At 42.5% G+C, this 17,288-nt stretch overlaps 1 protein-coding gene across 1 annotated transcript in view; it reads left to right on the forward strand.

Annotated features, from left to right (window-relative positions):
• The window catches only part of AZI2 (5-azacytidine induced 2), a 74,054-nt gene that overhangs the window by 1,309 nt on the left and 55,457 nt on the right, over positions 1–17,288 (forward strand). Inside the window, exons 2-3 of the mRNA XM_089690803.1 lie at positions 10,398–10,626; positions 16,465–16,584. Coding sequence (XP_089546929.1) covers positions 10,402–10,626; positions 16,465–16,584 — 345 coding nt within the window. The 5' untranslated portion in view covers positions 10,398–10,401. The remainder of the gene's footprint in view (positions 1–10,397; positions 10,627–16,464; positions 16,585–17,288) is intronic.

The following is a 17,288-nucleotide window of genomic DNA, read 5'->3' on the forward strand; positions in this document are numbered from 1 at the left end:
CATGTACCCTGTAGGAGGGGGGTTATTTATTTCCTTCACCCTCGGGGGGGGGGTCTCTTTATTCTTTATCTTCTGTCTCTGAGTGGGGGGTCTCTTGTACACTCTGGGGATGGGGGTCTCTTTATCTCATATACCAAGGGGCTCTTTATTCTTTATCTCATGTACTCTCTTGGGGGGGGGTGCTTATCTCCTCCTTCTGAGAGGGGGGTATCTATCTCATGTACCCTCTGGGGGGGTGTATGTTTGTTGTTTTTCTTCTGTTCCCTCTGAGGGGGGGGGTCTCTTGTACACTCTGGGGATGGGGGTCTCTTTATCTCATATACCAAGGGGCTCTTTATTCTTTATCTCATGTAATCTCTTGGGGGGGGTTATCTTCACCTTCTAGGAGGGGGGTTTCTATCTCATGTACCCTCTGGGGGGGTGGGGTGTATGTTTATTCTTTATCTTCTTTCCCCTCTGAGGGGGGATCTCTTGTATACTCTGGGGATGGGGGTCTCTTTATCTCATATACCAAGGGGCTCTTTATTCTTTATCTCATGTACTCTCTTGGGGGGGGGGGTTATCTCCACCTTCTGGGAGGGAGGTCTCTTTATCTCATGTACCCTCTGTGGGGGGGGGGGGGGTGTATCTTTATTCTTTATCTCCTGTCCCCTCTGAGGGGGGATCTCTTGTACACTCTGGGGATAGGGGTCTCTTTATCTCATGTACCGGGGGACTCTTTATTCTTTATCTCATGTACTCTCTTTGGGGGGAGACTCTTTATCTCCTGTACTCTCTGGGGATGGATGGGGGTCTCGTTTTCTCCTGTACTGGGGGTGGAGAGGGGTCTTTTATATCTAATATATCCTCTGGGAGGCGTCTCAATATCTTATGTACTACCTTCTGGAGGGGCCTGTTTATCTCATGCACTGTCTGTGGGGGGCGGGGTTGGGGTCACTTTATGTCTCTATCTCATGGGCCTTCCAGTGGGGGTGATTTTATCTCCTGTATCTGTGGTGGGGTACACTTTAGCTCATGTGCTCTTGTATGTAGATAACGTCTTCCACTGTTCTGGTTAATGTAGTTCATGAAGGACACATTTCCTCTGAGGTATTGCTTTTTAGGAACCTAGGACATAGATGACATCAACTCCCCAGGTGACCTGTATACTGGTATTACTGCATGCAAAAGACATTTGGAATAGTTCCTGTCAATCCTAATATTTTAGACTGAGCACAGCCATGTTTGCATAGTGTCTTACTCATGCAGTATATAATAAATTGTTAAAAAAAAATAAAGGAACACTTTTTAATCAGAGTATAGCATCAAGTCAATTAAACTCCTGGGATATTGATCTGGTCAGTTAGGTAGCAGAGGGGTTTATTAATCAGTTTCAGCTGCTTTGGTGTTAATGAAATTAACAGGTGCATTAGATGGGCAACAATGAGACGACCCCCAAAACATGAATGGTTTTACAGGTGGAGGCCACTGACCTTTTTCTTTACGTATCTTTTCTGACTGGTTTTCACTAGTTTTGCATTCGGCTAGGGTCACTGTCACTGCTGGTAGCTCCTGGTGGTGATACCTGGACCCTATAGAGGTTGCACAGGAAGTCCAACTCCTCCAGGATGGCACATCAATATATGCCATTGCCAGAAGGTTTGTTGTGTCTCCCAGTACAATCTCAAGAGCATAGAGGAGATTCCAGGAGACAGGCAGTTACTCTAGGAGAGCTGGACAGGGCCGTAGAAGGACCTTAACCCATCAGCAGGACCGGTGTCTTCTCCTTTGTGCAAGGAGGATGAGCACTGCCAGAGCCCTACAAAATGACCTTCAGCAGGCCACTGGTGTGTATGACCAAACAATAAGAAACAGACTTCATAAGGGTGGCTTGGGGGCCCGACGTCCTCTTGTGGGCCCTGTTCTCACTGCCCGGCACCATAGAGCTCGATTGGCATTTGCCATTGAACACCAAAATTGGCAGATCTGCCACTCGCAACCTGAGCGTTTCACAGTTGAGAGCAGGTTCACCCTGAGCACTTGTGCCAGACGTGAAAGGGTCTGGAGAGGCCGTGGAGAACAATATGCTGCCTGTAACATCGTTCAGCATGATGATGGCACCCTGACTGCTATTAGGTATCGGGATGAAATCCTTGGACCCAATGTCAGACCCTACTCTGGTGCAGTGGGTCCTGGGTTCCTCCTGGTGCATGGCAATGCCCAGCCTCATGTGGCGAGAGTATGCAGGCAGATCCTGGAGGACGAAAGAATTGATACCATTGAATTACCCCCAACCCTTGCTTGACCTAAATCCAATAGAACACCCCTGGGATATCATATTTCGGTCCATCTGACGCCACAAGGTTGCACCTCAGACTGTCCAGGAGCTCAGTGATGCCCTGGTCCAGATCTGGGAGGAGATACCCCAGGACACCATCCGTCATCTCATTAGGAGCATGCCCCAACGTTGTCAGGCATGCATACAAGCACATAGGGGCCCTTTAAACTGCTGAGTACCATTTTGAGTTGTTGCAATGAAATTTCAGCAAAATGGACTAGCCTGCTACATCATTTTTCACTTTGATTTTTGGGGTGTCTTTGAATTCAGTCCTCTGTAGGTTGATAATTTTCATTTCCGTGAAACGATGGGGCTTCCTTATGTTCCTAACACATTACCCAGTCCATATCAGTATACAGTTGTGACCAAAATTATTCAACCCCCACTGAAATTGAGTGTTTTGGCCAGTTTGACATTGCTTTTGATCATTCAGTCATCTTGCTTACATTTACATTAAAGAGGCACTTGTAGGTCAGACAAATATAACATAACAGTTATAATGAAATAACCACAAATGTCTTTTCTGTGCTCACAGCATTATCAGTTTTATTCAACCCCCAAGTGACATTCAATCTTAGTACTTAGTACAGCATCCTTTTACAGTTATAACAGCTTTTAAACGTGAAGCATAGCTTGACACAAGTGTCTTGCAGCGATCTACGGGTATCTTCGCCCATTCTTCATGGGCAAAGGCCTCCAGTTCAGTCACATTCTTAGGCTTGCGCACTGCAACTGCTTTCTTTAAGTCCCACCAGAGGTTCTCAATCGGATTTAAGTCTGGTGACTGCGATGGCCACTCCAAAATGTTCCAGCCTTTCCTCTGCAACCATGCTCTAGTGGACTTGGAGGTATGCTTGGGATCATTGTCCTGTTGAAAGGTCCAACGTCTCCCAAGCCTCAGGTGTGTGACGGACTGCATCACGTTTCCATCCAATATCTCCTGGTACTGAAGAGAATTCATGGTACCTTGCACACGCTGAAGCTTCCCTGTACCTGCAGAAGCAAAACAGCCCCAAAGCATGATTGACCCTCCACCATGCTTCACAGTAGGCAAGGTGTTCTTTTCATCATAGGCCTTGTTCTTCCTCCTCCAAACATAGCGTTGATCCATGGGCCCAAACAGTTCTAATTTTGTTTCATCAGTCCACAGAACACTATCCCACAACTTTTGTGGTTTGTCCACATGGCTTTTGGCATACTGCAGTCGACTCTTCTTATTCTTTGGAGACAGCAAGGGGGTACGCCTGGGAGTTCTGGCACGGAGGCCTTCATTACGCAGTGTGCGTCTTATTGTCTGGGCTGAAACTTCTGTACCCACATCTGACAAATCTTTTCTCAGTTCCTCAGCAGTCACACGGGGACTTCTCTCCACTCTACGCTTCAGGTAGCGCACAGCAGTCGAAGTCAGCATCTTCTTTCTGCCACGACCAGGTAGCGTTTCAACAGTGCCCTTTGCCTTGAATTTGCGAATGATGCTTCCTAAGGTGTCTCTTGGTATGTTTAACATCTTTGCAATCTTCTTATAGCCATTGCCCTTCCTGTGAAGAGAAATCACCTCTTCTCTTGTCTTCCTGGACCATTCTCTTGCCTTCACCATGTTTGTAACCACACCAGTAAATGTCTAGAAGGAGCTGAGTATCACAGTCATTTTAAAGCTGCCTAATTGGTGCTTATTATGCTTGATTGCTGCTCGGTGACATCCACAGGTGTTTTCAATACCTGATGGAAAGCACCTGTATGAACCTCTGTTCTTCAGAGTGGTAGTCTTTAAGGGGTTGAATAATTGTGGCAATGAAGAAACCACATAAGAACCATTTACTACTGTATTACATAAACAATTGATGTCATTTTAGTTGCATTTGGGTAGTTACAACGTCCTTGTAGGATTTGATTCTGAATACAATTCCAAATGTACACTATAGTCCCTAAACCCCTTTACAGCATTGGGGGTTGAATAATTTTGGTCACAACTGTAGATATCCAGCATGAAATTTTTCCCCGTTGAGATCCGATGTGTTTCGAAGTGTTCCTTTTAACTTTTTTGAGAAGTGTATTATTACATCCAGATGTCTGAAGTCTTACCTGACCAGGAAATGAATTTGCTGCCACCATTGTAGTGAGACCTTTAGCACCTGCTGACAGGCATATCTTTGCTACTTATGTCACTGAGTCATTTCCTTCTTCATGTTTAAATAGAACAACATTCCCTGCATTAAGGAAAAAAAAATAAGTTTTACCACTTGCTGTTCACCTCCACGCCCTTAAACACTTACTTGACACCACTCACAATCCAGCGCTGTCCCTGCCCTCAACCTCACTATCCTTCCTTCCTGCATTCACAGGCTTCACTTAGAGCAGCGGGAGGCATTGGCCATAGACTCATCAAAATCTGTCCAGTTCAGCTGGAACCTGTCGATCGACTTCAGTACAACCAACTTTTTTTTTTTTTTTTTTTCATTCAACCACTGCTAGCAGCTATATCCTCCTGCAGTGATCATTATATTCTGACGTCTGTGAACCCTCCTGCTGTCAAAGTACAATAGTGCAGCGGGAGGGATTCGCCCATCAATACTGACTGTGTTAATGTGGGATTCAAGGAATTTTCTTTCGTTATGGAGAAAATCGCATATCGTATCGCCTGCCTAAAGCTTCTGTCAGCCTTCCTCTCTAGCTAAGCCAAGACATATAATCAAGGATGGAAATGTACATATTTTAATTACAGAAAGTGAAATATAGTTTTTGAGAGCAAAGAGAGGGGGAGAGTTTCATTTAAGGATTGACTGCTCTGGGCTTCAAAAAAATGGCAGTTTCCAGCATGAAGAAACAGGAGCAATGCAGGAGGCAATTTACAGCACCATCTACTTATGTCTGGATAATTACTGATTTGCAATATATGTTATTTTGTTAGAACATTAATTGTTAAAGTTCTAACAAAATAACAGGGTAAAGTTCTGCTTTACATTGCAAAGGCAGCAGCTGGGGTGTACACATGCCAGACAGTACCGCCCGCTGCACTTTATTTTGGCTGGAGATGGGTTTTAAGCCTCCCCTAATCTATCCAAAACGATTAAAAAAAAAAAAATAAAGTTTGGGCTTTAGACAAAACCTAACCCCTTAATCCAGCAACTCCTGGCCCTTTAAGAGGTTTTGGATGCCGGGAAGCAGGGTGGGGTTTTAGATCATGTGACTGCCGTAGCGATCGAGAGCTTTTTGTCAGGATCCGGTAATCGGGATTGTGCAGGGCATGTGCTCTAGGCACATGTTTGTTTACAAGGCCCACCCCAACCCGAGAGGTTGCATATTTGTGAACTGACAGCACAAACATGTTAACTAAAGTGCAACACTTTTATATACTGTAAATAACAGTAACCCCCTTGTTCACATCTACTTGGTCTGTTGTACCTCTTAAAAATGCAGGGAAAAGGTCCATACACCTTTTCCAAAAATATGGCTGCAGGGAAACTGCATAGTGCAGTGTGGCTTCCAGTGCGTGGTGGTGCCATTCGTATTAATGGTACCCTCACACATCTCCTAAGCAGCAGTGCATTTTGCTCTGCAGGTGCGGGAAGGTGTGCGATTACACACCTTCCCACACCCGGGGAGGGAGGGGCAGAGGGTACCTGAATTTTGACAGGTACCCGCTGCCACTTCCGCGGAGTTGTCCTCCCTTTAGTGTGGGCACCCGGCTGACAGCTAGGTGCCCAGTGCGCATGCGCGAGAAGCGCTGCACTTTGTGATTGGTCCAGCGTCTTTTGGGACCTGTCCTGTCACAGAAGACACCGTACTATGCATTGGGCACCCGGCTGTCACAGCTGAGAGCCCACACTAAAGATGCCGACGCGGGAAGCCTTCTCAGTACTGGACCGAGGAACAGGTAAGGTCCTGCTGCAGAGAAGCGACGAGCTGCCGGCCTGATATTCTGACGCGGCGGTGAGAATACCGGACCGGCCGCTCCATAAGACGCACTGACATTTTCCCCCCTTTTTGTGTCTTATGGAGCAAAAAATACGGTAGTTGTTGCTACTACCATCCTAGCTGTGATCTTTCAGCTCCTTTGCAAATGGCTTTCTTTCTGCACACTGGCCACAGGGGTCACTCTTGCTCAGCACCCCATCATTCATAGAAGCCTTTTTTTTTTTTTTTTTCATGAATGCAAAGCAATTCCTGATTGGATGAGGAGGAGCTTGTGGTATCACTACCCCTCCCCTTCAGTTTTACCAATTAGGGAATGCCTTGTTCTCATTGAAAAAAATAAAAGGCATCCTTTGAAAGGCAGCAGTGCCGAGCAAACAACCCCCATGGGGTCCATTTTCAGAGGAGAAGCTGCTCACACAGAACATCAGCGGGACCCAGAAAATCACATCTATCACTATAGTAGAGCCGACCACTACAGTGTTTGAGCTTCTGCATTGATCCATCATGTATGAGATATGCACAATTACATTGTGCCAAGATGGACCAATAGAAGTCTCCAGTCCAAATAATTCCCGGAGTTCAGCTTTAAGAACAGTCTGTATTGATGATTACCAGAGAAGAATTCATTTTTATCTTGCATACCACTTTCAATTTGGACGGAAGCTACTTCTGAAAATAGCTGTGTTATTGATTTGGTCATGTACAGGTTTTGTGACTTTGTTTGCTCTTCAGACTTGTTTAAATGCCATTACTTTGCTTTATCGACATTTTTCTAGGATGCTGGCAGCAAGAAAAAGAGCTTTAGTTAAAGTGGGGTGCTTTCCTTGTGCTCACGTTTTGTTTTCATGGATTTGCATCCACCACGAGGTGAACAGATCTCCCTTGATAATAGACCCTGAACCCTGCTGGAATTATATCAAACAATGCTAATGAGTGCTAAACAGTGAAAATGGAAGACTGTGTCAGAGAGGAGATAATGGGACTTACAGATTCAGCTGCCTTGTAAAACATGCATTTTGTTTTTTTTCCTCCATTGGTGGGTCTTTGTGATAGTAGTAGCTTGGCTTCCTACTCTCATTAAAATATCTTCATAAACTCCATCACAGTGAAAGTAACAATACTAGAGGATTTCAATGAACAGACATTTTTGAGGCAAGTTGATATGTTCTTCAGCACCCCCCAAAATAATTAAAAGACAGCAGCTACAGATACTGTACCCACTCCTTTTTAATTAAAGGACACTTACCTGTCCAGGGGTCCAGCGCTGTCCTCACCCAAGCCAGTTTTTAGCCAGTCTACGGGTCCGCCATGCCTGCTAATGATTCCTTGCGACTTCACAGCCAACTTCACAATTCTCATGTGCAAATCGCACTGCTTGTGTGAATAGTCCTGCAGCCTTCTGGGACCTGTGATGTGTCCCAACTGGCTGTGGGTGAGAAAGGAGCTAAAGTTCTACTCGGACCAGGTACCTGCTTCTGCCCCCCCAAAAAAGAGAAAAGTTGAAGACTGGGAGGTCCCACTTTTATGTCTTAACCACTTCCTGTCCGGCCCATGTACATAAACTGCAAGACGGGAGCAGTGCCGAAGTGGGTCACCGTTTATAAATGGCTCCCGCATTCACTGCCTGGGAGCACATGGCACTGCGATCTGGTGCCTGCATGTGTCCAAACACCACGGAACACCGATCACTGTACGGGACCTCTGTTTGGCCAATTGGTGGTCACTTAAATAGTAGTAAGCAAGATGTCGTTTCCTGACATCATTGCTTACTACTAGTGAAATCTGTGAATGATCAGAGGTCACATGGTACAATGCTATTCACAACAGCCTTGTACCATGTGACAAGCTGTGACCAATCACAGCTTGCACAGTATTTATCAGTGACTGCAAGAATGCAGCCAGAGAGGAGAAACAATTGCTTTTACAGCCTTTATGGGTGGAAAAGCAATCGGTGTAGAAAAAAAAAAAAAAAAAAACCTTCATCACCCCCCATAAGTAGTACAGTGTCACTATGGTGTCACTGTACTGCTAGGGTGACAGTATGTTAAAAAAAAAAATAAAAAAATGTAATTTTTGGTTATAAACTAATTTGGGTTAAATTGTTTTTTTTTTTTGTTTTTTTTTACTAAAAATCTGAATACATTTTGGCCAAGATTTCTGAAGAAATATTATTTATTTCCAAAATTTTATAAGAAAAACTTTTTTTTTTTTTCAAAATGTTTGGACGTTTTCATTTATATAGCAAAAAAATTAAAATCCCAGTGGTGAATAAATACCACTAAAATAAAGTTTTATCTGTCTCAAAAAATTCATATGGGTACAGTGTTGCATGACCACGCAATTTGTCATTCACAGTGTGGTAGCATTGAAAGCTGAATATTGGCCTGGACTGGAAGGGGGTGAAAGTGTCCGGACCTGAAGTGGTTAAAAGAAGTCTCATTGACCTCTTTTACATGAGAGAATTGTGGTGTTAAAAGGGCACATAGAAAACAATTGTAGTGTGTACAAGCCCTTAGCACCATGCGTTTGTTGTGTTAAGGTAAGCCTATTAATGTTGAATGGGCTGCCACTATATTACAGCACAGCAAAAAAGAGGACATGGACCAATATTGCTGATGCAGGGGCACAGTTTGTGTGGTGTTTTGTGCCGCAGTGCATGTGGTAATGCATTGGGGCTCCATATAGAATGAATGGCTCTGCACCTCAGTTCATGTTTTGCCGTGTATTGCGGGACTTAATTAGTGTAACTCGTAAATGTGACTGGGCCCTTGAATAATGTAATGTCATCTTTGTCATTAGCCCTTATGACTGGAATAGCAAAGTTGTTTTTTTTTTTTTGTTTTGTTTTGTTTTTTAACCAATTTCATACCCGGCAATTTTACCCCTTCCTGCCCAGGCCATTTTTCAGGTTTCAGCGCTCTCACACTTTGAATGACAATTGCGTGGTCATACAACATTGTACCCAACTAAATTTTTATAATTTTCTTCACACAACTAGAGCTTTCTTTTGGTGGTATTTAATCACCGCTGGGGTTTTTATTTTTTGCTAAATTAACAAAAAAAACCAAAAAAGTTGAAAAAAAAACACGTTTTTCTTTGTTTCTGTTATAAAAGTTTACAAATAAATAATTGTTCTTCATAAATTTAGGCCGAGATGTCTTCTACTACATGTCTTTGGTGAAAATAACCCAAATTAGGATGTATTTTTTTAGTTTGTAGGAAAGTTATAGAGTTCACAAACTATGGGATAGATCTGAATATTGATCAGTCCTGAAGTACTGACGGCCAATCTAATTTCTTAAGGTCCAAGAATGTCAGAACAGTACAGATATCCCCCAAATGACCCCTTTTTGTAAAGTAGACAGTCCGACGTACTTCATAAGAGGAATGGCAAGTTTTTTGAAGTTGTGTTTTTTTTTTTGTTTTTTTTTTTGTCGTTTTTCAGAAAATGAAAAAATAATTTTCACTTTTTTTTTTTACATATGGTCACCAGTGCAGTACAGCATCATATAACTGGCATGGCTGTGAACAGGGACACTGACTGGTGACAGTATGAGAAAAAAAAATATATTTATTTATTTTTTTTTTTCTTTCATATTTTACTATGACCAAAGTAGTACAATGTTACCATAGTAACATTGTACTACTTTGGGGAAGTGATCAGTATTTTTTTTTTTTTTACACAATTTGCTTATAGCAAAGAATTACTTTTGCTATAAGCAAGCATTTACCTGAATGACATCGATTCATTCAGGGGTTTGTTTTTTTTTTTTTTTTGTGTGCTTAGCGGTGATTTGGCCACAGCTAATCACATGACATGTGCATGTGACCTGCTGTGACCATTCACAGCTAGACACTAGTATACAATGGATGGCATGAATGAAGCCATCCATTGTATACAACTGTCATGTGACCTGCTGTGATAGATCACGTGGTACCTGCAATAGGGGCTGGTACTCAGATCTGTCATCGGCCGTGTCCGAGGTACACGGCCGGTGACAGATCGTGCCGCTGCGCGGCTCTGAAACTGCGCATGTGCGGGAGGACGCCAAATGGTTAAACTAGAGAAGTAGGCTATATGATTTCTTTTTTTTTTTTTTTTTTTTTTTTTTTTTTTTTTGTGAAAGTGGTACATGTGTGGAAGAATAACTTTTATTTATTCCAGGATCATGGATTCCCTACTTGATGATGATATTTGTATTCTGAATCATGAAAATGAAGACTTTACGAAGGGAAGAGATCAGGACACTCCATTTTCTGCTTCCTCAGGAGAGGCATCTGTGGCCTCACATTTTGCACTGGTTACAGCATATGAAGACATAAAGAAACGACTGAAAGATACTGAAAGGGAGAATTACACGTTAAAGAGAAGGCTAAGACAAATGGAGGATAAGGTATCATTCACAGGAGACAAATGGTATTTGTCTTGGATTGTGTTAAAATTTTGATCTATATTTGCTCTCTTTACCTGTGAGGACATGCGAGGATAGGTAAATGATGCTGACAGACTGCTGGAAAACAGGTTAAACATCTGTTTTGCCACGTTTGCAGAACACGTTTATGTGCGTTTGCATTTAGAAGCGTTTTTTTTAAAGATAAGCACAGGAGAACTTCCCAAATGCGCAGAATGCACTGCAAAGTGGTAAATTATTAACTATTGCAGACTGTTTCACAGAAATACAGAGAGTAGAAGCAGAGACAGTAGTATGTGTTGAGATTACCTTAGGTGTGAGTTGCTCATTAACATTTCTTTTGTTTCCAAGGGTGGGAAAGGTGTCTGGTGGAGTGAGTCATTAAGGCCACCTGGCAGGGGGTCTTTATGAGGAATTTGAGGTGTGAATGGTCATTAACATATCTTTTGTTTCCAAGGGTGGGAGAGGTCTGAGGTGTGAATTGGTCATTACAATGTGTGACAAGCTTGGTAGGATCATCCTGTGTTCAGTGTTTTGTCCATCTGAGTACCTTGAAAACTCTTTACATGCATTTTTCATGATGAAAAAAGGCTCTGAACAGCATCGGGAACTGGAAGAGTTAAAAAAAAAAATTACAGACGCAAACGCTTATAAACGCGATTGGCAGTGCTTAGCCGCGTTTAGAAGAGTTTTGTGTTTGAAACGCTGATAAAATCAACTGCTGAACACAAGTTTTCTGCGTTCAAAAAAAACGACTGTAAACGAAGATGTGTACATGGACACATAGGAAAACATTAGGGTGAGTTCAGGGACTGCTGAAAAAAACTCTGTACAGCTCCTAAAGGATCAGCTGCAGTGTACAGGAGCCCTAAATGAGTAAGACCTTGTGCATACGGGGCGTTTGTCCATTTCTCCTAGATACTATTCCTCCTGGAAGCAGCGTTTTCCAGAAAAAATGTTTGACTCTTGCAAATGCCTGTAACACTTTTTTAGGTGTGTCAAATATTTAATACTGAATTAGTGCGTCAACCGTTAATTCTTTTCATTGGCCAGCATAATCATTTTTTTTTTTTTGGCCATTAAAATGAATTAACGTTCAAGCACTGAGCACGCCTAGTGTTGGCGTGCATTTAGACACGTCAAACCGGTTTTCTGCCAAAATGCTACTGCTCCTGGACACGCTGGCAGTGTGGTTTTTTTTTTTTTTTTTTTTTTTTTTTCTTTCTTCTGTAATCGCTACTGTCTCTAAGTGCCTATGTGTGCGTGGACACCTAGGCTAACATGTAGGGGTGTTTAGAGGCAGAAAAAAAAGCCAGACGCCCCTAGCAACATTAAAAACGTCCAGTGTACATGAGGCCCAAGACACTCCATGTGGCAGAGGGTTAACAAACTTTAAAGCCCAACTGAAGTATGTTTAACCACTTCCTGTCCTGCCCATATATATATATATATACGGCCGGACGGGAGAATTGCAGGAGTGGGTGGCCGTTTATAAACTTGCTCCCCGCCTGTGCGTGCTCCCTGGGACACTGATCGCTGTACGGGACCTCTGTGTGAAGTCCCGATCATGTGATCACTGATTGGCCAATCAGTGATTGCATGAATAGTAGTAAGCAAGATGTCACTTCCTGACATTGCTTACTACTAGTGAAATCTGTGAATGATCACAGAGATCACATGGTACAAGGCTATTCACAACAGCCTTGTACCATGTGACAAGCTGTGACCAACGGCCTCCCTGATTGTGCACGCTCCCTGGGAGTGCGAAACACCGCGATCTGGTGCCCGCTGTGTCCTCCTATTCACAACAGCCTTGTACCATGTGACAAGCTGTGATAAATCACAACTCGCACAGTATTTCTCAGTGACTGCAAGAATGAAGCCAGAGAGAAGGAGAAATGATTGCTTTTACAGCCTTTATGGGTGTAAAAGCAATCACTGTAAAAAAAAAAAAAAAAAAAAAAAATCTTCATCACCCCCACAAGTAGTACAGTGTCACCATGGTGACACTATACTGCTAGGGTGACAGTATGTTAAAAAAAAAAATGTCCAAAAATTTTTTGAAAAATTATATCTTTTGGTTATAAACTAATTTGGGTTATTTTGTTTTTTTTTTTTCTTACTAAAAAGAGAGATGAATACATTTTGGCCAAGATTTATGAAGAAAGATTATTTATTTGCAAAATGTTATAAGAAAAACTTTTTTTTTTTTTTTTTCAAAATGTTTGGAATTTTTCATTTTTATATAGCAAAAAAAATAAAAATCCCAGTGGTGAATAAATACCACCAAAATAACGTTTTATCTGTCGCAAACAAATGCTAAAAAAGTCATACGGGTACAGTGCTGCATGACCGCGCAATTATCATTCAAAGTGTGATAGCGCTGAAAGCTGAAAATTGGTCTGGACAGGAAGGGGGTAAAAGTGTTTGGACTTGAAGTGGTTAAATATGAGTGAAAATTATTTATTATTGGGTTTTATGTAGTACTGACAATTTATGCAGTGCTTTACATATTGTTCAGATCAGTCGCTGCCCTCAGGGAGCTTCCAATCTTGGGTCCCTTACGCTCATTCCTACATACACAAACTACGGCCAATTTAGAGAGGAGCCAGGTAACCTGCCAGCATGTCTGTGAAAGGAAACCCACGCAAATACAGGGAGAACTTGCAAACTCCATGCAGTTACTGTATGTTATAATGAGGGCTTTACTTTTTGTTTTTTGTTTTTTTTTCTCTCATCCTTTTAAAAGACAAGTTAAAAGTGCAATGGTGGAAGGGGGGTGGGGCAGGTTAGAGACACAAAGAAAAGTAGGACAGTAAGAAGAATGGTTTGTCTCCCGGTTAGAAACCTACACTTTACCCTTTGCTGTGATCAGACTCAAAGAAGGGTCAAGAAAGACAGAACTTTTGCTTGATGCTTCTCTGATGTCTGTTTTTGTGACAAGAGTTTATAAAAAATGTAAATAATTTATAGTGTAGCTCTACCCTTTTACATGCATACATAAAATGATTATTTTAAATCCACAATCCTAGTGCTGCAAATCTTTAAAAACACTAAATATATCTAGATAGATAGATCCGTATATCTATCTCTATATATCTAATAGCATACTACAAGTTAATAAATTAATGCATCAACATTATGTATCCCTGAAGAAGTCACATGACCAGTGACGCAACACGTCAGATTAAGCTGGGTAACGCCACTTTCAGTTTCAGCCGGGACCAGAAGTAGGTGAGAGAATACCGCAAATCTGATGTAATGAGGGGTAGCAGACACTGTGCTGAGTGTCCATTGTTTTTGTTTGGCATTACTTTACTAAAGTGAGAGTTTTCTCATTCCCAGTACGGTGTTACACTATTGGCAGTCCTTTTTTTTCTTTTTTTTTGAGTACCACTAGTTAACAACCACAGAAGGGAAAATCTCTTAAAGGGACACACCCACATGGACCCATACGTGGGAAGCAGTGAAGGAAGATTGACCCATACTTAAATGGATTAAAGGATAAGTTTACCTTTGGGAACATTTTAGGGTGGAACATGTTCCTGATCCTTCAGCTGCTCCTTGATCCCTGCACTCCCTGTGACAGCAGTACGGAGAGAAGTTCCCCATACTAACTGTCACTTTTTAAAAACCGTGCCCTGCTGTTTACTTTGAAAACAGGGAGCCCCGCACGGCTGCGTCATTCATTCAGTTTTGTGATTGAACTACAAGTCCCAACAGCCTTTGCAGCTATCAGCTTGTAGTTCTTAATGAACTACCACGGCGCTGTGGAGCACTATGGTAGTTCGAGTCTGGTAGTTCGAGTCTTCCTGTCAGACTCTATTTGCTTGCCTGTGTGGGATGTACAGCACACAGATACACTGACAGTCTGCAGGAGTCCTGCATTGCACCAGCGATCTGCTAATCGCTGGTGCAGTGCTTTCCAGGCTCCAATGGAGTTGAGCTGGCCATACACTGATCAGATTTTGTCTGGTTCCTGCTGACATCCTTCCTTTGAAAAAAATGAAGGAACCAGGAAACAATTTGTCGTCTGAAACAACAACTGAATCTAATCCTATGCAGCCTCTGATCAGCTGCTCTGCCGGCATCAACAACAGCAGCCTCAGTAGGTTATTCATCCACCCTTGCTGTGTAGTGTGGATGGAAGAATCTGTTAGATTTTGTTTTCTGTCTGCAGGCTGAAGGAAAAGATCTGTGTGTAGCTAGCCTTAGAACCCTTGTCAGGTGATTATCACTGTTTGTGTTTTCCTATCTCCTTGATAACAGCTCCCTGTGACAACAGCTCCTCTCTGTTACATGGACAGGAAGTGAGGTGAAATCCCTTCAGTGGGGTCATGGACAGCAATAAAAATTTGACAAAAGCAGTAATTGTCCTGAAGGCTATCCAAAAAAAGAAATTTTTATTTATTTCAGGTGCTTATATAGCTCTGTCAATTTTTGCAGCGCTTTACACATATATTGTACATTCACATCAGTCCCTAACCCTCAAGAGGTGTACAATCTTAGGACCCTAACTTACATTCATACATACACATACTAGGGCCAATTTGGACAGGATCCAATTAACCTACCAGCATGTCTTTGGAGTGTAGGAGGAAACTGGAGTATCCGGAGGACACCCACGCAGGCACAGAGAGAACATGCAAACTCCAGGCTGGGATTCGAACCTATGACCCCATTACTGCCAGGTGGAAGTGCTAACCATTTAGCCACTGTGCTGCCCACAGCCACTTGGTTGTAATATAACTTTAAATGCAGCACTATATAACTGGTACATTTTTTGATGAACTGTTACAGGTAAAACCATCTTTTTCTATTCCAGCTGTGCTAAAATTAGTTCTTTTTAATTAGCGTTTTATAATTAGTTGCAGCCATATAGTTACAACTGTTTTTATATTTGTTCAAGTTCACTGTCACTGATCACATAGCTGTATAAATGAAAAAGGGGCTCATGGCGATGGCTGTATCTGGCCATATAGTGTAAATTCCAGAATATTTCCCTACCAGGAAGCCTGTGTGTGTGTGTGTGTGTTCCCTTATAGAAGTCAATGGCTGTATGTGGTTATACGCAAATACCAGGGTTGTACGCATATGCATGTTTACACAGGTACTTGCGTATTCATGTGTTTAGCTGCGTACAGCCACTGACTTTTCTAAGTGATGGTGTGCAGCACCCCTGGGCTCCCTGGCAGGGAAGTATGCTGAAATGTATCAAAGAAAGTATCCCAAACATCGCACACCAACATACCTGACAGTCACTTGAATGAAAGCAGCCTCACCCCAGTTCCACCCAGGGCACGCCACTGAAGCATTTCACCCTGCCCACAGGGCTTAATCATGCAGGTGGCCTCCATGGGCAGATCGAAACGTGTCAGTAGCGTGGCCTGGATGGAGCTGGGCTGAGGCTGCTTTCATTCAAGTGACTGTCAGGAATGTTGCTGTTCGGCGTTTGTGATACCTTCTTTGCTGGATTTAGTGTACGGAGCCGGGACAGGTTCTCCCTAGCCAGGGCCCACAGTGCGAGCCACTAGATTGGGACAAGGGAGCCTGGAGCGGCACCTCCTAGTTTCCTGAAGTGGGTTCATGCTGAAATTTATGTTCTACAGCCAGGTACGTTTTATGGGCATGAGCCATTTTTTAGGATTGTATTCTAGAAGATGCTCATGACCTCAAAATAAAATTCTGCTGATGAACACACAATTGTGTTTTTCATCATTTTGCATTTGCTATAATAGCTGGTAGCTGTAGGTTTTAGAATATTGATTATAAACATCTTGCTCATTTTTTGAACATAGTTATTGTTACTCTTACTTTTAGCTTTGTGGCAGTTGTGAAGAACACAGCAGAGAGGAGAGCGACAAAGTGAAGAGAGCTTACGGTGCCTTTCGTGAAACGTCTATTGAGAGAGACAATCTACAGAAGCTGCTAAGTGCAATGGTATGTATAGCTGTTAAACGGCACTCCTTCTCGGTCTTAGTACAGCCGGCTTCAGCCAAGGTATAATCTGGAAGGAATTGTTCATAGAATTAAGAGCTTGGAGCATACTTCTAATGCACAAAGTGCTCTCTTTTAACCACTGCATGGAAAGTGTGTTAGATTTATGGCTCGGAGAACCATTTATTTTGCTTAGAGCTGCATTGTCTTTAAATAGGCGTGAACTGCAGCACCATGCTGTATTGACACTGTCCTTGTTCAGCCCCTTTACTCCCTTGCCTAAAGTGACGTTTGTTTAATGTGATGGGAGTCCCTGTGTGAGTTTGGGAACAACTCCTAAAACTCCCCATATCCTCCTGATTTAAAGGAAAACTGGAATTTTTTTTTTTTATATCACTAAGGCTAACTCCACCTTTTGGACCATGTTACATATTACATATGTAAGAAGTGCAAATGGGACCACCAAGATGCCCCTGTGACAGCAGCTGTTGCTTTTGAAAACTCCACAGCCACTCTCACTTTTTAAATTTGCATGGCTGAACAGTGGCACCATTTATTCAGAGATCTGTGAATTAAAAAACTACCATGGTAGACAGACTTGTAGTACTCAATGGAGTTTGAGGGCAGTGATTACCTTACTTGTACCTCACTAGCTGAAAGTCCACACCTCAGATAGAGTTGGAGGAAGAGTCTGCAGGAGCCTAACA

Source organism: Staurois parvus, unplaced genomic scaffold (assembly GCF_062004578.1).
Source record: "Staurois parvus isolate SC_StPar_1 unplaced genomic scaffold, SC_StPar_1.0 ptg000021l, whole genome shotgun sequence".
Classification (NCBI taxonomy): domain Eukaryota; kingdom Metazoa; phylum Chordata; class Amphibia; order Anura; family Ranidae; genus Staurois; species Staurois parvus.